At 41.5% G+C, this 23,240-nt stretch overlaps 1 protein-coding gene across 1 annotated transcript in view; it reads right to left on the bottom strand.

The window, feature by feature from the left end:
• NEO1 (neogenin 1) overlaps positions 1-23,240 on the bottom strand; it is a 201,144-nt gene that overhangs the window by 25,200 nt on the left and 152,704 nt on the right. The window contains exons 18-20 of the mRNA XM_053717318.1: positions 16,285-16,429; positions 1,360-1,598; positions 1,072-1,164 (exon numbers count right to left, since the gene is read on the bottom strand). Coding sequence (XP_053573293.1) covers positions 1,072-1,164; positions 1,360-1,598; positions 16,285-16,429 — 477 coding nt within the window. The remainder of the gene's footprint in view (positions 1-1,071; positions 1,165-1,359; positions 1,599-16,284; positions 16,430-23,240) is intronic.

Here is a 23,240-nt window from a genome sequence, read left to right as displayed (position 1 = left end):
ATGGAAGAGATAAACAAGTGATTGGAAAGGGCATGAGCCAACTGCACACGTGTATTTTTAGATTCTGGCTACTCCAAACTCGTGTGAAAGACCCAGCAGTTATGGATGCCATATTATGTTCTGTCTTGAAAGAGTGGGAGAGAAATGAAGATAACTAAACTCAATGATGAAGAGCAGGTAGGAGAAAAGGATCAAGTAGTGAAACAAAAGAGAAGGGAAGAGGGATGGCATTAGTGAAGCTGATAGGAAAGATGTGTGGAAACAAAGCTATTTAAAGGGACAAGAAACCCCACATTTTTCCATTCGTGATTCAGAGAGAAATTGTTATTTTAAACAACTTTCCAATTGTCTCCTATTGTTTAATTTGCTTCTTTCTCTTGGTATCTTTAGTTGAAAAGGATACCTAGGTAGGCTCAGGAGCAGCAATGCAATACCGGGAGCTAGCTGGTGATTGGTTGCTGTACATATGTGTCTCTTTTCATTGGTTCGCCAGATGTGTTCAGTTATCTCCCAGTAGCGCACTGCCACTACTTCAACAAAGGATACCAAAGGAATAAAGCGAATCTGATAATAAAAGTAAAAAAGTTTGATATCACATGCTCTGTCCCTTTAAGTAGAGGAGAGAATGAGACAGAAGACAAGAGCACTGAACAAAAAGGTAAGAGTGGGAGTAAATAAACAAGGAGAAAAATGAGTAACCTGTGTGTAGGTGAAGGAAGAGGATGCACTGTGGAGCGAAGAACAGTGTGTGGAGTAGGTAAAGTAAGAGTGAAGACAGAACAATGCCGGAACAGTGCATAAGTAATACATGAAAGATTAATAGGCAGCAGAGAGAACAGGGCTAGAACAAAATGGCACAATGAGAAAAGAATGTGAGCAACAGATATAAAGATCAGAGTAAACAAAGAATTAGACACACTGAAGATCAACACATTACACAGATGGGAGATACATTTCAAAACATGACTCTGAAAAGTCCTCCCTCCTGCTGGGGATCTAGTAACGCATCCCTTTAAAAATAAAATCAAACTATAAATTAAAAAACACATTTTTATTTCTTTTAAAGCTCACGTTGTGGGGGTTGCGAGTCAAAAGGCATCATGATTTTTGGTCTCATCCCACGGCGGCCAGCGAGTGAAGAGACAGAATCCTCAGACTCAAGTCCTAAGGGCACATCAAGTCAAATGTATGTAACATTCATGTGCAGAAATAACAAGATCCCTGCATATCAATTACCAAGCTATTTAACCCAGCATATATAACTTTATTCAAATGCTTTCCCTACCTAACACAAGCACTGCCAGCACTAAACTGGAAAACATATGCGCTTACTGCATATTCTTTTGCTTCACTTCTTACCGCGGTAGGAGGTACTATGCTGGTGGATGCTGCCCTCTGTAGTGCTGTCTCCTGGGGTGAGGTCCTGGGGGGAGCGTGGCAAAGGGGTATCAGTCAAGATAGGGTTGGTTTCTGGAGATTTGTCCACTGGTTTAAGCTCCAAACGCTCATGATGAATCCAAAGGTCAGGTGGCTTTACATCTTTGGAATTTCCTTTGTATTTGTGGGAACCATTTACAGACTTACAGGCAGCTCTCTTCCTGTAGGATTTGAGAATGTATAGGAGGCAGAGGTAAATAAAAAGGACCAACAAACAAAGGGAAAAAAATGGCACAGTAATGACAAGTGGCACATGAGGGAAAAAGACATGAAGCTGAACAATATGTCATGGAACAAAATTGAGGGCAAACGGGTCAGGAAATATGTCACCAGGTCATGTATACAGGGTAATATCAGTGACAGACCAAGAGTTACTACACTGCAGGATAGGCACAAGTGAGGGGAGTATATAAAAAGCTGAAGAACATCAAGCACATGGGACAACTGGAAACATAACTGAATTCCATGCAAAACAGAAACAGTGTGAAATAAAATTTGAAAAAGAAAAGACAGTGATGGAAATAAAGGAGTGGGAAAAAGGTAGAAGAAAGAAAGAGTTGAGTTATTAATAAGTGCAACATGGTAAGGCAGGTGGGATATGCAGAGGACTTAAGGAAGAGGAGACACAAATGACAGAACAGAAGAGTTGAGAAAAAAAAAGCTGTATGACTAGTAGTACACGTTTGTAATAATCAGGGGAGAGATATGTGAGGAGCAGAAAAGACAGAGAAAGAAGAAAGAGATGAGAACTAGAAATGGAGAAAAAAACTGCAAGAAGCAAGAGGCAGTACTAGATGATTCCTGATTAAATAAAAATAGGGACAGCATAGTTTTTTTTGGGATAAAGCCTTGGCAATCCTACTGAATAAGAAATAACTGTAAAGGTTTCATGCAAAAAGCAGCACAAGGAATAATATCTTAATTTGGCACTATATATATATATATATATATATACACATAGGTATATACATATATACAGTATATATATATATATATATATATATACACACACAGTATATTGTTTCAATGCACTTCCATTCAAAGGGGGACTACATAGATTTAATATCCTAAAACGTCTGCACTGTTTTGGAAACCTTCAGGTTTGACCTAAATTGCATTATCTATATAAATCATAAAGTTTAATTTTGGCTTTCATGTTCATTTAATTAACTGGGAATTCCCTTGATCGTTTAATTTTTTTTAAGGAATTTCCAGACAATAAAATTCTTTAAAAAGGGATCTTCACCATCTAATACAAAGTAAAAAAACATAATTTATGCTTACCTGATAAATTTATTTCTCTTGTAGTGTATCCAGTCCACGGATCATCCATTACTTGTGGGATATTCTCCTTCCCAACAGGAAGTTGCAAGAGGATCACCCACAGCAGAGCTGCTATATAGCTCCTCCCCTCACTGCCATATCCAGTCATTCGACCGAAACAAGCCGAGAAAGGAGAAACCATAGGGTGCAGTGGTGACTGTAGTTTAATTAAAATTTAGACCTGCCTGAAAAGGACAGGGCGGGCCGTGGACTGGATACACTACAAGAGAAATAAATTTATCAGGTAAGCATAAATTATGTTTTCTCTTGTTAAGTGTATCCAGTCCACGGATCATCCATTACTTGTGGGATACCAATACCAAAGCTAAAGTACACGGATGATGGGAGGGACAAGGCAGGAACTTAAACGGAAGGAACCACTGCCTGTAGAACCTTTCTCCCAAAAACAGCCTCCGAAGAAGCAAAAGTATCAAATTTGGAAAATTTGGAAAAAGTATGAAGCGAAGACCAAGTTGCAGCCTTGCAAATCTGTTCAACAGAGGCCTCATTTTTAAATGCCCAGGTGGAAGCCACAGCTCTAGTAGAATGAGCTGTAATCCTTTCAGGAGGCTGCTGTCCAGCAGTCTCATAGGCTAAACGGATTATACTCTGAAGCCAAAAAGAAAGAGAGGTTGCCGAGGCCTTCTGACCTCTCCTCTGTCCAGAGTAAACAACAAACAGGTTAGATGTTTGGCGAAAATCTTTAGTAGCCTGTAAGTAAAACTTCAAGGCACGGACTACGTCTAGATTATGCAAAAGACGTTCCTTCTTTGAAGGAGGATTAGGACATAATGATGGAACAACAATCTCTTGATTGATATTCTTGTTAGAAACCACCTTGGGTAAAAACCCAGGTTTTGTACGCAGAACAACTTTATTTGAATGAAAGATCAGATGAGGAGAATCACAATGTAAGGCAGATAACTCAGAGACTCTTCGAGCCGAGGAAATAGCCATCAGAAAAAGAACTTTCCATGAAAGAAGTTTGATATCAATAGAATGAAGGGGTTCAAACGGAACCCCTTGAAGAACTTTAAGAACCAAGTTTAAGCTCCATGGAGGAGCAACAGGTTTAAACACAGGCTTAATTCTAACTAAAGCCTGACAAAATGCCTGAACGTCTGCCAGACGCTTGTGTAAAAGAATAGACAGAGCAGAAATCTGTCCCTTTAAAGAACTAGCTGATAATCCTTTGTCCAAACCCTCTTGGAGGAAGGACAATATCCTAGGAATCCTAACCCTACTCCATGAGTAATTCTTGGATTCACACCAATGAAGATATTTACGCCATATCTTGTGGTAAATTTTCCTGGTGACAGGCTTTCGTGCCTGTATTAAGGTATCAATTACTGACTCGGAGAAGCCACGCTTTGATAGGATCAATCGTTCAATCTCCATGCAGTCAGTCTCAGAGAAAGTTGATTGAAAGGACCTTGTATTAGAAGGTCTTGTCTCAGAGGCAGAGTGCATGGTGGAAAGGATGACATGTCCACTAGGTCTGCATACCAGGTCCTGCGTGGCCATGCAGGCGCTATCAATATCAACGATGCTCTCTCCTGTTTGATTTTGGCAATCAGACGAGGGAGCAAAGGAAACGGTGGAAACACATAAGCCAGGTTGAAGAACCAAGGCGCTGCTAGAGCATCTATCAGTGCCGCTTCTGGGTCCCTGGACCTGGATCCGTAACAAGGAAGCTTGGCGTTTTGGCGAGACGCCATGAGATCCAATTCTGGTTTGCCCCAACGGAGAACCAATTGAGCAAACACCTCCGGATGGAGTTCCCATTCCCCCGGATGAAAAGTCTGACGACTTAGAAAATCCGCCTCCCAGTTCTCTACACCTGGGATATGGATCGCTGACAGGTGGCAAGAGTGAGTCTCTGCCCAGCGAATTATCTTGGAGACTTCTGACATCGCTAGGGAACTTGTGGTTCCCCCTTGATGGTTGATGTAAGCCACAGTCGTGATGTTGTCCGACTGAAATCTGATGAACCTCAGTGTTGCTAGCTGAGGCCAAGCCAGAAGAGCATTGAATATTGCTCTTAACTCCAGAATATTTATTGGGAGGAGTTTCTCCTCCGGAGTCCATGAACCCTGAGCCTTCAGGGAGTTCCAGACTGCACCCCAACCTAGAAGGCTGGCATCTGTTGTTACAATTGTCCAATCTGGTCTGCGAAAGGTCATACCCTTGGACAGATGGGCCCGAGATAACCACCAGAGAAGAGAATCTCTGGTTTCCTGACCCAGATTTAGTAGAGAGGACAAATCTGTGTAATCCCCATTCCACTGACTGAGCATGCATAATTGCAGCGGTCTGAGATGCAGGTGCGCAAATGGCACTATGTCCATCGCCGCTACCATTAAGCCGATTACTTCCATGCACTGAGCCACCGTGGGGCGCGGAATGGAGTGAAGAACATGGCAAGCATTTAGAAGTTTTGATAACCTGGACTCCGTCAGGTAAATTTTCATTTCTACAGAATCTATTAGAGTCCCTAGGAAGGAAACCCTTGTGAGAGGAGATAGAGAACTCTTTTCTTCGTTCACTTTCCACCCATGCGACCTCAGGAATGCCAGAACTATCTCTGTATGAGATTTGGCAATTTGAAAGCTTGACGCCTGTATCAGGATGTCGTCCAGGTAAGGAGCCACCACTATGCCTCGCGGTCTTAGGACCGCCAGAAGTGAGCCCAGAACCTTTGCAAAAATTCTTGGGGCTGTAGCCAACCCGAATGGAAGAGCTACAAATTGGTAATGCCTGTCTAGAAAGGCAAACCTCAGGAACTGACGATGATTCTTGTGAATCGGAATGTGAAGGTAGGCATCCTTTAAGTCCACTGTGGTCATGTACTGACCCTCTTGGATCATGGGTAAAATGGTTCGAATAGTTTCCATCTTGAATGACGGAACTCTGAGGAATTTGTTTAGGATCTTTAAATCCAAAATTGGTCTGAAGGTTCCCTCTTTTTTGGGAACCACAAACAGATTTGAATAAAACCCCTGTCCTTGTTCCGTCCGCGGAACTGGATGGATCACTCCCATTACAAGGAGATCTTGTACGCAGCTTAGAAATGCCTCTTTCTTTATCTGGTTTGCAGATAATCTTTAAAGGTGAAATCTCCCTTGTGGAGGAGAAGCTTTGAAGTCCAGAAGATATCCCTGAGATATGATCTCCAACGCCCAGGGATCCTGAACATCTCTTGCCCACGCCTGGGCGAAGAGAGAGAGTCTGCCCCCTACTAGATCCGTTGTCGGATAGGAGGCCGCTCCTTCATGCTGTCTTAGAGGCAGCAGGCTTTCTGGCCTGCTTGCCCTTGTTCCAGGACTGGTTAGGTTTCCAGGCCTGCTTGGATTGAGCAAAAGTTCCCTCTTGTTTTGAAGCAGAGGAAGTTGATGCTGCACCTGCCTTGAAATTTCGAAAGGCACGAAAATTAGACTGTTTGGCCTTTGATTTGGCCCTGGCCTGAGGAAGGGTATGACCCTTACCTCCAGTAATGTCAGCAATAATTTCTTTCAAACCAGGCCCGAATAAGGTCTGCCCCTTGAAAGGAATGTTGAGTAATTTAGACTTTGAAGTCACATCAGCTGACCAGGATTTGAGCCATAGCGCCCTACGTGCCTGGATGGCGAATCCGGAATTCTTAGCCGTTAGTTTAGTCAAATGAACAATGGCATCAGAAACAAATGAGTTAGCTAGCTTAAGAGTTCTAAGCTTGTCAACAATTTCAGTCAATGGAGCTGTATGGATGGCCTCTTCCAGGGCCTCAAACCAGAATGCCGCCGCAGCAGTGACAGGCGCAATGCATGCAAGGGGCTGTAAAATAAAACCTTGTTGAATAAACATTTTCTTAAGGTAACCCTCTAATTTTTTATCCATTGGATCTGAAAAAGCACAACTGTCCCCAACCGGGATAGTGGTACGCTTTGCTAAAGTAGAAACTGCTCCCTCCACCTTAGGGACAGTCTGCCATAAGTCCCGTGTAGTGGCATCTATTGGAAACATTTTTCTAAATATAGGAGGTGGGGAAAAGGGCACACCGGGCCTATCCCACTCCTTACTAATAATTTCTGTAAGCCTTTTAGGTATTGGAAAAACATCAGTACTCACCGGCACTGCATAGTATTTATCCAGCCTACACAAATTTCTCTGGCACTGCAATTGTGTCACAGTCATTCAGAGCAGCTAATACCTCCCCAAGCAATACACGGAGGTTCTCAAGCTTTAAATTTAAAATTAGAAATCTCTGAATCAGGTCTCCCCGATTCAGAGACGTCGCCCACAGACTGAAGCTCTCCGTCCTCAGGTTCTGCATATTGTGACGCAGTATCAGACATGGCTCTTACAGCATCTACGCGCTCTGTATCTCGTCTAACCCCAGAGCTATAGCGCTTGCCTCTCAATTCAGGCAATCTGGATAATACCTCTGACAGGGTATTATTCATGATTGCAGCCATGTCCTGCAAAGTAATCGCTATGGGCGTCCCTGATGTACTTGGCGCCATATTAGCGTGCGTCCCTTGAGCGGGAGGAGAAGGGTCCGACACGTGGGGAGAGTTAGTCGGCATAACTTCCCCCTCGACAGACCCCTCTGGTGACAATTCTTTTATAGATAAAGACTGATCTTTACTGTTTAAGGTGAAATCAATACATTTAGTACATATTCTCCTATGGGGCTCCACCATGGCTTTTAAACATAATTAACAAGTATCCTCTGTTTCAGACATGTTTGTACAGACTAGCAATGAGACTAGCAAGCTTGGAAAACACTTTAAAGCAAGTTAACAAGCAATATAAAAAACGTTACTGTGCCTTTAAGAGAAACAAATTTTGACAAAATTTGAAATAACAGTGAAAAAAGGCAGTTACACTAACAAAATATTTACAGTGTATGTAACAAGTAAGCAGAGCATTGCACCCACTTGCAAATGGATGATTAACCCATTAATAACAAAAACAGAATAAATGACAAAAACTTTTTTTTTTTTTTTTTTTAAACTGTCACAACTGCCACAGTTTTGTTACCCTCCTCAAACACGACTTTGAAGCCTTTTGAGCCCTTCAGAGATGTCCTGTATCATGCAGAGGGAAGCTGAATGTCTCTGTCAGTATTTTTAGCTGCACAGAAAAGCACTAAAAAGGCCCCTCCCACTCATATTACAACAGTGGAAAGCCTCAGGAAACTGTTTCTAGGCAAAAATCAAGCCAGCCATGTGGAGAAAAACTAGGCCCCAATAAGTTTTGTCACCAAACATATATAAAAACGATTAACATGCGAGCAAACGTTTTATATTACACTTTTATAAGAGTATGTATCTCTGTTAATAAGCCTGATACCAGTCGCTATCACTGCATTTAAGGCTTAACTTACATTAATCCGGTATCAGCAGCATTTTTCTAGCAAATTCCATCCCTAGAAATATGTTTACTGCACATACCTTATTGCAGGAAAACCTGCACGCCATTCCCTCTCTGAAGTTACCTCACTCCTCAGAATATGTGAGAATGGCAATGGATCTTAGTTACTTCTGCTAAGATCATAGAAATCACAGGCAGATTCTTCTTCTAATACTGCCTTTGATGAAACAGTACACTCCGGTACCATTTAAAAATAACAAACTTTTGATTGAAGTTAAAAAACTAACTATAATACACCACTCTCCTCTTACTACGTCCATCTTTGTTGAGAGTTGCAAGAGAATGACTGGATATGGCAGTGAGGGGAGGAGCTATATAGCAGCTCTGCTGTGGGTGATCCTCTTGCAACTTCCTGTTGGGAAGGAGAATATCCCACAAGTAATGGATGATCCGTGGACTGGATACACTTAACAAGAGAAATACCTTTTCCACATATCTGAATGTATAAAGTAATGAACAAAGAAGGATTCTAAACTAGTCTTTTTCAGCCTCCAGTGATAGTATAACAGTGAGACATGATTATGATGTGTCTAAGATCTATGCCTATAGATCATATAATAATTTAAGAGAGACAATAATGTCACTTTTAACATGTTAAAATAGCGTTCTTTAATGATGGATTTTTTTTTAGAGTTTTGTGTAGCTAATCCAGTGGCTATGAAGGTGTCTGAGAAAGTTAACAAACAGAGCAGAAGTGGCAAACAAAAATCACGGAAGCTTCCCAATTTAAAGGAAAGATTGCTGGATCACGTGACAACACAACCTAGATGCTCCCTACATCTTAACCACAAGAGCTATTTTAAAGTCCTTAAGATTGAATGATAGTACCGCTCTTACAAAGCCGCATTTAGGATAGCCCAGTAGTATAAGTAAGAAAGAAAAAAAGTAGCTTCATATAATAGACAAAAAAAGTGTAAAGCACGCTCCCCATATGGAAATAACTTGCTCAACCTTTATCAAAGCAGTAGGGGGCCTCCAAAAATGTGGTGCTAATTTAGGAGAAATCTAGATTCCCACTTCAAAAAACTAAATTTATGCTTACCTGATAAATTTCTTTCTTTCCAGGCATGGAGAGTCCACAAGTAATTTCAAATACTAGTGGAATATTCATTCCTGGCCAGCAGGAGGAGGCAAAGAGCACCCCAGCAGAGCTGTTAAGTATCACTTCCCTTACCCATAACCCCCAGTCATTCGGCCAAAGAGAAATGGAAAAAGATAACACAATGGTATAGAGGTGCCTGACGTTTTAACAAAAACTACCGCCTGAATAAGTTAAGGGCGGGTCGTGGACTCTCCATGCCTGGGAATAAATACATTTATCAGGTAAGCATAAATGTTGTTTTCTTTCCTATAGCATGGAAAGTCCACAAATCATCCCAATTACTAGTGGGAACCAATACCCAAGCTAGAGGACACAGAATGAAAGGGAGGGAGAACAAAACAGGCGGACCTAAACCGAAGGTACCACCGCTTGAAGAACTTTTCTCCCAAAAGAAGCCTCACCCGAGGCAAAAGTATCAAATTTGTAAAAAATGACAAGACGCCATCAGATCCAATTCCGGAATCCCCCACCTGAGAGTTATCATCATTATCAAGTTTGCCTGCTCAGAAAATCCGCCTCCCAGTTGTCCACCCCTGGAATGTGGATGACAGAGAGATGGCAAACATGAGACTCCACTCACTGGAGAATGCGAGTCACCTCCTTCATTGTCAAGGAACTCCGAGTTCCCCCCTGGTGGTTGATATAAGCCACCAAAGTGATGTTGTCCGACTGGAATCTGATAAACCGGACCAAAGCTAGTTGAGGCCAAACTATTAAAGCATTGAAAATTGCTCTCAACTGCAAGATATTTATTGGAAGAGACGACTCCCCCGGAGTCCACAGGCCCTGTGCTTTTAAGGAACCCCAAACTGCTCCCAACAGGCTGGCGTTCGTGGTCACAATAACCCAGGAAGGTCTCCGAAAGCATGTACCCCGAGACAGATGATCCTGAGAAATCCACCACGAGAGAGACTCTTGTTGGGGAGTCCAAATGTATCCTCTGCAAGAGATCAGAGTGATCCCCGTTCCATTGACTGAGCATGCACAGTTTCAAAGTTCTCAGATGGAACCAAACAAAATGAATGATGTCCATGGAGGCAACAATCAGACCAATTACCTCCATGCATTGAGCCACAGATGGACGAATAGTAGACTGGAGAGAAAGGCTAGAAGCATGAAGTTTGGATTTTCTGACGTCCATCAGAAAAATCTTCATGGACAAGGAATCTAAAATTGTTCCTAGGAAACACACCCTTGTATTTTGTACAGGGAATCTCTTTCCCAGATTCACTTTCTGCCCGTGGGAATGTAGAATAGACAACATTTCTGTATGAGATTATGCTAGATGAAAAGATGGCGCTTGAACCAAGATGTCATCCAAGTAAGGCGCCAAAGCAATGCCCTGGGACCTGACCACTGCCAAAAGAGCCCCCAGAACCTTTGTGAAAATTCTGGGAGCTGTAGCAAGGTTAAAAGGAAGGGCAACAAACTGGAAATGTTTGTCCAGAAAGGCAAACCTCAGATATTGATAATGATCCCTGTGAATGGGAACATGAAGATACGCATCCTTCAGGTCTATGGTCATCATAAATTGACCCTCTTGTACAAAAGGAAGAACAGAACGGATGGTCTCAATTTTGAAGGACAGAACTCTGAGAAATTGATTGACACACTTTAGGTCCAGAATGGGACGAAAAGTGCCCTCCTTTTTGGGAACTACAAAAAGATTTGAATGGAATCCTAGACCCTGTTCCTCTAGAGGAACTGGAATAATCACTCCCAGGGAGGATAGATTCTTTACGCATTTTAAAAAGGCCTCTCTCTTTATCTGGTCCACAGATAACCTTGACAGGTGGAATCTGCCCCTGGGAGGACAATATTTGAATCCTATTCTGTAACCATGGGATACAATATCTATTGTCCAAGGATCTGGGACATCTCGTATCCAAGCCTGCCAAAAGAAAAAGAGCCTGCCCCCCACTTGATCCAAAACTTTATTCCAAGGCTGACTGGACCTCCAAGAAGACTTGGAGTGTTCCGACTTGGAAGAGGAGGAGGAAGACTTTTGTCCCTTAAAGTAACGAAAGGAACGAAAATTAGAATTCTAGCGACCCTTAAGCCTATTCTTTTTATCCTGAAGTAGGAAAGAGCCCTTTCCACCTGTAATATTGGAAATTATTTCAGCCAGACCTGGACCAAAGAAGGTTTTACCCTTATAAGGCAAAAATGAAAGCTTGGACTTGGATGTGACATCTGCAGACCAAGATTTTAACCACAGAGCTCTCCGAGCTAAAACAGTGAAACCAGAAATCTTAGCTCCCAGCCTAAGAACTTGCATATTGGCATCACAAATAAAGGTATTGACTAGCTTTAGAGCCTTGATCCTATCTTGGATCTCCTCTATAGTAGTCTCTTCTAGGATTAGATTAGATAAATCATCGCACCAATAAGATGCTGCCCCCGCAACTGTAGCAATATTAGCAACAGGCTGCCACTGTAATCCCTGATGAATGTACATTTTCTCCAAAAAAGCCTTAAGCTTTTTATCCATGGGATCCTTGAATGAACAACTATCCTCAATAGGAATAGTAGTTCTCTTGGCAAGAGTAGAGATAGCTCCCTCTACCTCGGGCACTATGCACCAAGAGTCACAAATAGAATCAGCAAAAGGAAACATCTTTTTAAAAACAGGGGACAGGGAAAAAGGAATCCCTGGATTATCCCATTCCTGAGTTATGATATCTGCCATACAGTCTGGAACTGGAAACACTTCCACAAAGGTACATCATATACCCTATTAAGTTTACTAGACCTCTTTGGATTCTCCGCTGAATCGGATTCTTCCAAAGTAGCAAGAACCTCCTTTAACAGTACTCTGAGGTGTTCCAACTTAAATCTAACATTAATCTCCTCTGAATCTGCAGAATTAGTCACTACAGTATCAGAATCTGACAATTCTCCCTCAGACATTGAGGAATCATCCTCATCAGATAGCTGAGACAAAATGAGTAACGCAGCCTTAGCGGAGTCAGAACCCTTATTAACATCAATATGTTTAGATTTCCTCTTGCGCTTACCAGCAACCTTTGGAAAAGCTGATAAGGCTGCTGAAACAGCAGAAGTTATCTGCGCAGCAAAACCCCATGTAAAAAAAACACTCTGCAGGAGGTTGTTGAGAGGAACCGCAGGGCACTGCATGTGAAGTTTGGGACATTTGAGGGGAAAGCTGAGGCAATGCTGGAACAACATTTTTCTGAGAGACAGAAGGTTCTGGGGGAAAAAATCTTATCTTTAAATAATAAAGTCTTATTTAAACAAGAGGAGCACAATTGCACAGGAGGAACCACCTGAGCCTCCAAGCAAAACAAACATTTGTCAACTGGGAAATGTAAATTCTCATTAGTGTCCATAACAACAGTGAAACAAAGAACCCTTATAAGATTCACTAGCCCTATTAAACGATTTAAACAGAAAAACCTAGACACCTTTAACCTCAGCTCTTCTGAGGGCTTACCACTCCTAGCACACCAACAGAAAGCTCCCACTATTATTTCAGATCCTCTCCAGCCGCTCACATACAGCTGCTGAATAAATGCAACACAGAAGAAAACTTCAGTCTGCAGAAGCCAGAAAAAAGGAAGCGCATATCAAACGCGGTCACATGACCGCAACTAAAACGGCGCAAAATAAACCTCACATCCTGAAAATTAAAAAAAAACGGTAGCATAACAGCTCCGATCACATGACCGCTCACCTCTCATTGCCGAAAAACACCTCCTAAACAAAAAGGAAGACTGACAAACTCCCATTCTCATAGAGCTTAGACACAAAATAAAAATCCATTATAACATGTCTCCTCAGCCTCTAAAGTTCCCAATGCAGTGCCCTTTAAATGCTCCCTGCCCATTAAATGTTAAAGCACATAAATTTCCCCCTGAGCACATCCTCAAAGATCTTCCAGGAATAGAAGTCTTCAATTAACTCTTAGAGTGCTGGTACCTTCTAACCTAGAAGGGAAGCACTTACATGTGGAAGTAGCTGTCAGGCAACTATCAGTTTCTCAGGTATGTCAGATCACTCCACATCTAACACAGACCTGTAGAAAAAGAAAAAACAGAGTAACCAACTCTGGTTTTCTATCAAAGGGGTAGCATCAGTGCTAGAAATAAAGCAAGGACCACATTGCCACCTTCCAACTGCTAAAAGCCACCATTACTCTTACTAAAGAGATTGACATGGAAACAGCATAGTTCCAATCCTTGCTTGCAGGGAAAAGTATCCATGAAAGTATTAAAAATCTTCAGACACTCATCTTAGCCATCCTCCCGTGATCAAGGCAAAGAGAATGAATGGGGGTTATGGGTAAGGGAAGTGAGACTTAAAAGGGACATGAAACCCAAAAATCTTCTTTCATGATTCAGATAGAGAATACAATTAAAAAAAAAAAACTTTATAATTTCCTTCTATTATTTAATTTGCTTCCTTCTCTTGTTATCCTTTGCTGAAAGGTTTATCTAGACAAGCTCAGGAGCAACAGAGAACCTAGGTTCTAGCTGTTGATTGGTGGCTGCATATATATATTGATTGTGATTGACTCCCCCATGTGTTCAGCTAGAAACCAGTAGTGCATAGCTGCTCCTTCAACAAATGATACCAAGAGAATGAAACAGATTAGATAATAGAAGTAAATTAAAAAGTTGTTTAAATTGTATTCTCTATCTGAATCATGAAATAATTTTTTGGGGTTTCATGTCCCTTTAACAGCTCTGCGGGGGTGCTCTTTGCCTCCTCCTACTTGCCAGGAGTGAATATCCCACTAGTAATTGGAATGATTTGTGGACTCTCCATGCCATAGGAAAGAAAAGGCATTTTACCATGTTTACTGTTCAACTTTACTCTTGACTTTTCATATAATATGCACTAGTTCAGTGGCCAACCTTCTCCTTAAAGGGGCATTAAACACTAAATAAATCATTGCTTGAATTATACATTAAGAGCAAAGATTAGACTGACAATTTGTACATGTATTTTAAAAAATTACATTGTTTAAATATTGAGAAAATAAGGGTTAAGTTATAAAGTAGTGGGCGCCACCATAGTGTAACTTAGGTCACCTTTTCTGCTGAGGCCAATTAGGATATAAATGGCTTACTAGAGTGTGCAACATAGCTGTGTCTGCACTTCCATGCTTAATATGAATTGGAATGCCCACAATATTCAGAATTAAATTACAGGAAAGGAGAACGAAATAAATAATGAAAGTATTATGCAAAGTTGTTTTGCTACATGCAATTAAATTTATATTAATATCTTGAGGTGTTTAATGTCCTTTTAAAGGTACATTGAAGCTAGGTTTAATTTATCAAAAGCACAGATGGCACCGGTGCTTAATTACTTGACATAAGGTATGCATAAATCTTGATTACTGGCGCCCCCATGAGTAGAAAGTTAGGAACTACCATTTTAGACTATACACAGTCCAAACCAATACTTTAATCTTTTTTTGTTACATTTGTATTGAAATTTTCTATACAAGAATAGAACACAAATGTCAAACCTCATGTCACACAAAATAACACTTGCAAAGGTATGACATAGCACTAAACAAATGACAAATAAAATCAAACTATATTAAAGGGATTCTAAACCTAATTTTTGTCTTTCATGATTCAGATAGAACATGCAATTTTATGCAACTTTCTAATATCAAATATTCTTCGTTCTTTTGCTATCTTTATTTGAAAAGCAGGAATGCACAGCTTAGGAGCCAGCCCATTTTAGGTTCTGCAGCCTGTATAAATGCTTGCATATTGGTGGCTACATTTAGCCACCAATCAGCAAGCGCTACCCAGGTCCTGAACCAAATATGGGCCGGCTCATAAACTTTGCATTCCTGCTTTTCAAATAAAGATAGCAACAGAAAAAAGAACAATTGATAACAAGAGTACATTAGAAAGTTGCTTAAAATGGCATGCTCTATCTGAATGATGAAAGAAAAAAATTGGGGTTTAGTGTCCCTTTAACACAAGAGATTATCTAGAATTTACTCACTTCAATAGGGAAAAAGAATAGAGCATACTGCAGTACATTGTCCTCAAAAGGAAAACTATTAAACACTTGTTTGGACACAAGTGACAAGATGAATTAACACTAAAGGCTTCACCAAATGAATAGTCATTAAAATTCAAACCCATTCCCAAAAAGTGCTAGGAGAGGGATTTAAATATCAAGAAGGACCGTTGGAGAAAATGTGAAAATAAATAATAATAAAAAAAAATGTAAATATTAATAACTAATTCCAAGATTAAAACAAATAAATATAAACAATAATAATGATATTGTAGTACAGAAATGACATGCGTTATCTCCGTAAGTGCTTATCGTTTTAGCACTACTGGCCCTGCAAGCCTACGTGTTCAAGCACCACAAGAGAGTTAATCACATATTTAAAATACAACTAGGAATTTGCTGGTCTAAAACGAACAGAGCCGGTCAGCTATCAGCAGCTACACAATAGCGCTGAAGAGCCAATGGAACCACAACTGTAAAAGAATTCAGGAGCGCGAGTGAGTCTACTATGTAATTTATGAGGCACCATATGCCATATAAAAATGTGATGGAGTGAATAGCAGATCTATTTAGGACAACTATCCATTTCCACTCTTTCAGATAAAAAACAACAAACCTACAACAAACCAATTACATTTCATCAAGTTGAGCACTGAATCTCCACATGGCTTCCACCTTGCTTAGGTCTTATTTTGGGAAATTCCAGAATATGTTTTTATTCACAAATTGGTATTGCCATACAGCTAATGGGATTGGTGGATTGCAGTCACAAGGAAAGCTTTATCATAAAATGGTGACAAATAGAAGATATAGAAAGTGAATGAAATAGAAGTGAAAAATAAACTGTAGACAAAACGTACATAAACAAATATATGGCATAGAAAGTAATAAAGTTGCTAGTGCTACGTTGACAAAGATATAATAAAGATACTTTATTTAAAGTTGCAAAAAGAAATTAATAGTCTGACTTGTGCCGGCAAATTCAGGGGAATACCCACTTTTTCTGATGAGAGCTGGAGCGGCGGGAGCAGATAGCTGCGATGACTACAGCAACTAGAATAGTAATCACACCCAGAGATACTATGATTGTTAGTAGCATGTTCTGGTCCAGAGAAGTAGGGCTCCCATGTGGACTGTTGCTACCTGAGGGGATAGCAAACAGAATAAAATAGAGATAAAAGCAATAGAAAGCATATGTTTACATAACCAAAAGTTAAAAAAGGAGTAATACCTCATTTAAGGGACATTAAACTGACAATTGTACTCCCTTAAAAATGTTTAAAGGGCCAGTAAACCTATAAAATAATGTTATATAATTCTGCACATAGTGCAGAATTATATAACATTATATTAGCGCTAGCTTTATGCAATCTAATATTGGCTGTGAATTTTTATTAAAAAACATAATTTATGCTTACCTGATAAATTCCTTTCTTCTGTTGTGTGATCAGTCCACGGGTCATCATTACTTCTGGGATATAACTCCTCCCCAACAGGAAATGCAAGAGGATTCACCCAGCAGAGCTGCATATAGCTCCTCCCCTCTACGTCAGTCCCAGTCATTCGACCAAGAATCAACGAGAAAGGAGTAACCAAGGGTGAAGTGGTGACTGGAGTATAATTTAAAAGATATTTACCTGCCTTAAAACAGGGCGGGCCGTGGACTGATCACACAACAGAAGAAAGGAATTTATCAGGTAAGCATAAATTATGTTTTCTTCTGTTATGTGTGATCAGTCCACGGGTCATCATTACTTCTGGGATACCAATACCAAAGCAAAAGTACACGGATGACGGGAGGGATAGGCAGGCTCATTATACAGAAGGAACCACTGCCTGAAGAACCTTTCTCCCAAAAATAGCCTCCGAAGAAGCAAAAGTGTCAAATTTGTAAAATTTGGAAAAAGTATGAAGCGAAGACCAAGTTGCAGCCTTGCAAATCTGTTCAACAGAGGCCTCATTCTTAAAGGCCCAAGTGGAAGCCACAGCTCTAGTGGAGTGAGCTGTAATTCTTTCAGGAGGCTGCTGTCCAGCAGTCTCATAGGCTAAACGTATTATGCTACGAAGCCAAAAAGAGAGAGAGGTAGCAGAAGCTTTTTGACCTCTCCTCTGTCCAGAATAAACGACAAACAGGGAAGAAGTTTGGCGAAAATCTTTAGTTGCCTGCAAGTAGAACTTGAGGGCACGAACTACATCCAGATTGTGTAAAAGACGTTCCTTCTTTGAAGAAGGATTTGGACACAAGGATGGGACAACAATCTCTTGATTGATGTTCCTGTTAGTGACTACCTTAGGTAAAAACCCAGGTTTAGTACGCAGAACTACCTTGTCTGAGTGAAAAATCAGATAAGGGGAATCACAATGTAAGGCTGATAACTCAGAGACTCTTCGAGCCGAGGAAATAGCCATTAAAAACAGAACTTTCCAAGATAACATTTTTATATCAATGGAATGAAGGGGTTCAAACGGAACACCCTGTAAAACGTTAAGAACTAAGTTTAAACTCCATGGTGGAGCAACAGCTTTAAACACAGGCTTGATCCTAGCTAAAGCCTGACAAAAGGACTGGACGTCTGGATTTTCTGACAGACGTCTGTGTAACAAGATGGACAGAGCTGAAATCTGTCCCTTTAATGAACTAGCTGATAAACCCTTTTCTAAACCTTCTTGTAGAAAAGACAATATCCTAGCGATCCTAACCTTACTCCAGGAGTAACCTTTGGATTCGCACCAGTATAGGTATTTCCGCCATATTTTATGGTAAATCCTTCTGGTAACAGGCTTCCTAGCCTGAATCAGGGTATCAATAACCGACTCAGAAAAACCACGTTTTGATAAAATCAAGCGTTCAATTTCCAAGCAGTCAGCTTCAGAGAAGTTAGATTTTGATGTTTGAATGGACCCTGTATCAGAAGGTCCTGTCTTAGAGGTAGAGACCAAGGCGGACAGGATGACATGTCCACTAGATCTGCATACCAAGTCCTGCGTGGCCAAGCAGGTGCTATTAGAATTACTGATGCTCTCTCCTGTTTGATTTTGGCAATCAATCGAGGAAGCAGCGGGAAGGGTGGAAACACATAAGCCATCCTGAAGTTCCAAGGTGCTGTCAAAGCATCTATCAGAACTGCTCCCGGATCCCTGGATCTGGACCCGTAGCGAGGAAGTTTGGCGTTCTGGCGAGACGCCATGAGATCTATCTCTGGTTTGCCCCAACGTCGAAGTATTTGGGCAAAGACCTCCGGATGAAGTTCCCACTCCCCCGGATGAAGAGTCTGGCGACTCAAGAAATCCGCCTCCCAGTTCTCCACTCCCGGGATGTGGATTGCTGACAGGTGGCAAGAGTGAGACTCTGCCCAGCGAATTATCTTTGATACTTCCATCATTGCTAGGGAGCTTCTTGTCCCTCCCTGATGGTTGATGTAAGCTACAGTCGTGATGTTGTCCGACTGAAACCTGATGAACCCCCAAGTTATTAACTGGGGCCAAGCCAGAAGGGCATTGAGAACTGCTCTCAATTCCAGAATGTTTATTGGAAGGAGACTCTCCTCCTGATTCCATAGTCCCTGAGCCTTCAGAGAATTCCAGACAGCGCCCCAACCTAGTAGGCTGGCGTCTGTTGTTACAATTGTCCAGTCTGGCCTGCTGAATGGCATCCCCCTGGACAGGTGTGGCCGATAAAGCCACCATAGAAGAGAATTTCTGGTCTCTTGATTCAGATTCAGAGTAGGGGACAAATCTGAGTAATCCCCATTCCACTGACTTAGCATGCATAATTGCAGTGGTCTGAGGTGTAGGCGTGCAAAAGGTACTATGTCTATTGCCGCTACCATTAAGCCGATCACCTCCATGCATTGAGCTACTGACGGGTGTTGAATGGAATGAAGGACACGGCATGCATTTTGAAGCTTTGTTAACCTGTCTTCTGTCAGGTAAATCTTCATTTCTACAGAATCTATAAGAGTCCCCAAGAATGGAACTCTTGTGAGAGGAAAAAGAGAACTCTTCTTTTCGTTCACTTTCCATCCATGCGACCTTAGAAATGCCAGAACTAACTCTGTATGAGACTTGGCAGTTTGAAAGCTTGAAGCTTGTATTAGAATGTCGTCTAGGTACGGAGCTACCGAAATCCCTCGCGGTCTTAGTACCGCTAGAAGGGCACCCAGAACCTTTGTGAAGATTCTTGGAGCCGTAGCCAATCCGAATGGAAGAGCTACAAACTGGTAGTGCCTGTCTAAGAAGGCAAACCTTAGATACCGGTGATGATCTTTGTGGATCGGTATGTGAAGGTAAGCATCCTTTAAATCCACTGTGGTCATGTACTGACCCTCTTGGATCATGGGTAAGATTGTCCGAATAGTTTCCATTTTGAACGATGGAACTCTTAGGAATTTGTTTAGAGTCTTTAAATCTAAGATTGGCCTGAAAGTTCCCTCTTTTTTGGGAACCACAAACAGGTTTGAGTAGAACCCTTGTCCTTGTTCCGACCACGGAACCGGATGGATCACTCCCATTGTTAACAGATCTTGTACGCAGCGTAGAAACGCTTCTTTCTTTATCTGGTTTGTTGACAACCTTGACAGATGAAATCTCCCTCTTGGGGGAGATAATTTGAAGTCTAGAAGGTATCCCTGAGATATGATCTCTAGTGCCCAGGGATCCTGAACATCTCTTGCCCAGGCCTGGGCGAAGAGAGAGAGTCTGCCCCCTACTAGATCCGGTCCCGGATCGGGGGCTCTCGGTTCATGCTGTCTTTGGGGCAGCAGCAGGTTTCCTGGCCTGCTTGCTTTTGTTCCAGGACTGGTTAGGCTTCCAGCCTTGCCTGTAACGAGCAACAGCTCCTTCCTGTTTTGGTGCAGTGGAGGTTGATGCTGCTCCTGTTTTGAAATTCCGAAAGGGACGAAAATTAGACTGTCTAGCCTTAGCTTTGGCCTTGTCTTGAGGTAGGGCGTGGCCCTTACCTCCCGTAATGTCAGCGATAATTTCTTTCAAACCGGGCCCGAATAAGGACTGCCCCTTGAAAGGTATATTAAGTAATTTGGACTTAGAAGTAACATCAGCTGACCAGGATTTTAGCCACAGTGCCCTGCGTGCCTGTATGGCGAATCCTGAGTTCTTAGCCGTAAGTTTGGTTAAATGTACTACGGCCTCCGAAATGAAAGAATTAGCTAGTTTAAGGACTCTAAGCCTGTCCGTAATGTCGTCTAGCGTAGAGGAACTAAGGTTCTCTTCAAGCGACTCAATCCAAAATGCTGCCGCAGCCGTAATCGGCGCGATACATGCAAGGGGTTGTAATATAAAACCTTGTTGAACAAACATTTTCTTAAGGTAACCCTCTAATTTTTTATCCATTGGATCTGAGAAAGCACAGCTATCCTCCACCGGGATAGTGGTACGCTTAGCTAAAGTAGAAACTGCTCCCTCCACCTTGGGGACCGTTTGCCATAAGTCCCGAGTGGTGGCGTCTATTGGAAACATCTTTCTAAATATTGGAGGGGGTGAGAACGGCACACCGGGTCTATCCCACTCCTTAGTAACAATTTCAGTTAGTCTCTTAGGTATAGGAAAAACGTCAGTACTCGCCGGTACCGCAAAGTATTTATCCAACCTACACAGTTTCTCTGGTATTGCAACGGTGTTACAATCGTTGAGAGCTGCTAAGACCTCCCCTAGTAGTACACGGAGGTTCTCCAATTTAAATTTAAAATTTGAAATATCTGAGTCCAATCTGTTTGGATCAGAACCGTCACCCACAGAATGAAGCTCTCCGTCCTCATGCTCTGCGAGCTGTGACGCAGTATCAGACATGGCCCTAGCATTGTCAGCGCACTCTGTTCTCACCCCAGAGTGATCACGCTTGCCTCTTAGTTCTGGTAATTTAGACAAAACTTCAGTCATAACAGTAGCCATATCTTGTAATGTTATCTGTAATGGCCGCCCAGATGTACTAGGCGCCAAAATATCACGCACCTCCCGGGCGGGAGATGCAGGTACTGTCGCGTGAGGCGAGTTAGTCGGCATAACTCTCCCCTCGCTGTTTGGTGAAATTTGTTCACATTGTACAGATTGACTTTTATTTAAAGTAGCATCAATACAGTTAGTACATAAATTTCTATTGGGCTCCACCTTGGCATTGGAACAAATGACACAGATATCTTCCTCTGAGTCAGACATGTTTAACACACTAGCAAAAAAACTTACAACTTGGTTATAATCTTTTTTAGCAAAAAAAAAAAAAAAAACGCACTGTGCCTCAAAGAGGTACTAACGATTAAATGACAGTTGAAATAATGAACTGAAAAAACAGTTATAGCATCAAACTTTAAAACAACACAACTTTTAGCAAAGGTTTGTTCCCATTAGTAAAAAACAACACTAATTAAATTTGTACATAAGAAAACAAAACAACGTTTTTTATTCACAGTCACTATAAGAATTCTCACAGCTCTGCTGAGAGAATTTACCTCCCTTCAAAGAAGTTTGAAGACCCCTGAGGTCTGTCAGAGATGAACCGGATCATGCAGGAAATATAAAAGTAGCTGACTGGAATTTTTTGATGCGTAGCAAAGAGCGCCAAAAACGGCCCCTCCCTCTCCCACACAGCAGTGAAGAGAAACGAAACTGTCACAATTAAAGCAAAAAAAAAACAAAAAAAAAAAAAACTGCCAAGTGGAAAATAATGCCCAAATATTTATTCACACAGTACCTCAGCAATGTAAACGATTCTACATTCCAGCAAAAACGTTTAACATGAGAATAGTTATTAAAAGGATTAGTGACCTTTAACACAGTAGTTCCGGTGAAATACCATCCCCAGAATACTGAAGTGTATACATACATGTCATTTTAACGGTATGGCAGGCTTTTCTCATCAATTCCATTCAGAAAATAAAAACTGCCACATACCTCAATGCAGATTCATCTGCCCGCTGTCCCCTGATCTGAAGCCTTTACCTCCCTCAGATGGTCGAGAACAGCAATATGATCTTAACGACTCCGGTTAAAATCATAGTAAAAAATCTCTGTCAGATTCTTCCTCAAACTCTGCCAGAGAAGTAATAACACGCTCCGGTGCTATTTTAAAATAACAAACTTTTGATTGAAGTCATAAAAACTAAGTATAATCACCATAGTCCTCTCACACATCCTATCTAGTCGTTGGGTGCAAGAGAATGACTGGGACTGACGTAGAGGGGAGGAGCTATATGCAGCTCTGCTGGGTGAATCCTCTTGCATTTCCTGTTGGGGAGGAGTTATATCCCAGAAGTAATGATGACCCGTGGACTGATCACACATAACAGAAGAAAAGACTGTTTTTCAGACCCGCTCTCTGTAATCTACTGAGCGGGTCTGTTTTTTATCACAGAGCGCATCTGGCCAGCTGTCTAGTCACAGCCCGGCCGACCGCGCCATTACACTCAGTGCAGCTCGCTCCCGCTGTCAGACAGAGCAGGGGCGAACTGCACTAAGTGTAATAGCGCGGTCGGGCTGGGCTGTGACTAGACAGCTGGCCAGATGCGCTCTGTGATAAAAACAGACCCGCTCAGTAGATTACAGAGAGCAGGTCTGAAAAACAGTCTTTTTTTAATAAAAATTCACAGGCAATATTAGATTGCATAAAGCTAGCGCTAATATAATGTTATATAATTCTGCACTATGTGCAGAATTATATAACATTATTTTATAGGTTTACTGGCCCTTTAATTATGCAGTCTTTATTTACTTTTTTTTAATGGACCTCCATTATTTATTTTGCCTGCTTGTTCTTTAATGTAACTTAAAACTGTGATTTTTTTTCCAGTGCTTCAGGAGGACAAAAAAAAACATCTAGTAGGATTCCAGACCCGTGACCCTGCAGCTATCTGCACAGTGAGTGCTTGATAAGTGTAGTAGATAATTTAATCTATGCTTAATTGGCCACATCTGAGGGGATAAGATAAATAATATTAAAGATACT

Source organism: Bombina bombina, chromosome 6 (assembly GCF_027579735.1).
Source record: "Bombina bombina isolate aBomBom1 chromosome 6, aBomBom1.pri, whole genome shotgun sequence".
Lineage (NCBI taxonomy): Eukaryota > Metazoa > Chordata > Amphibia > Anura > Bombinatoridae > Bombina > Bombina bombina.
This window is presented reverse-complemented; position numbering and strand designations above follow the sequence as displayed.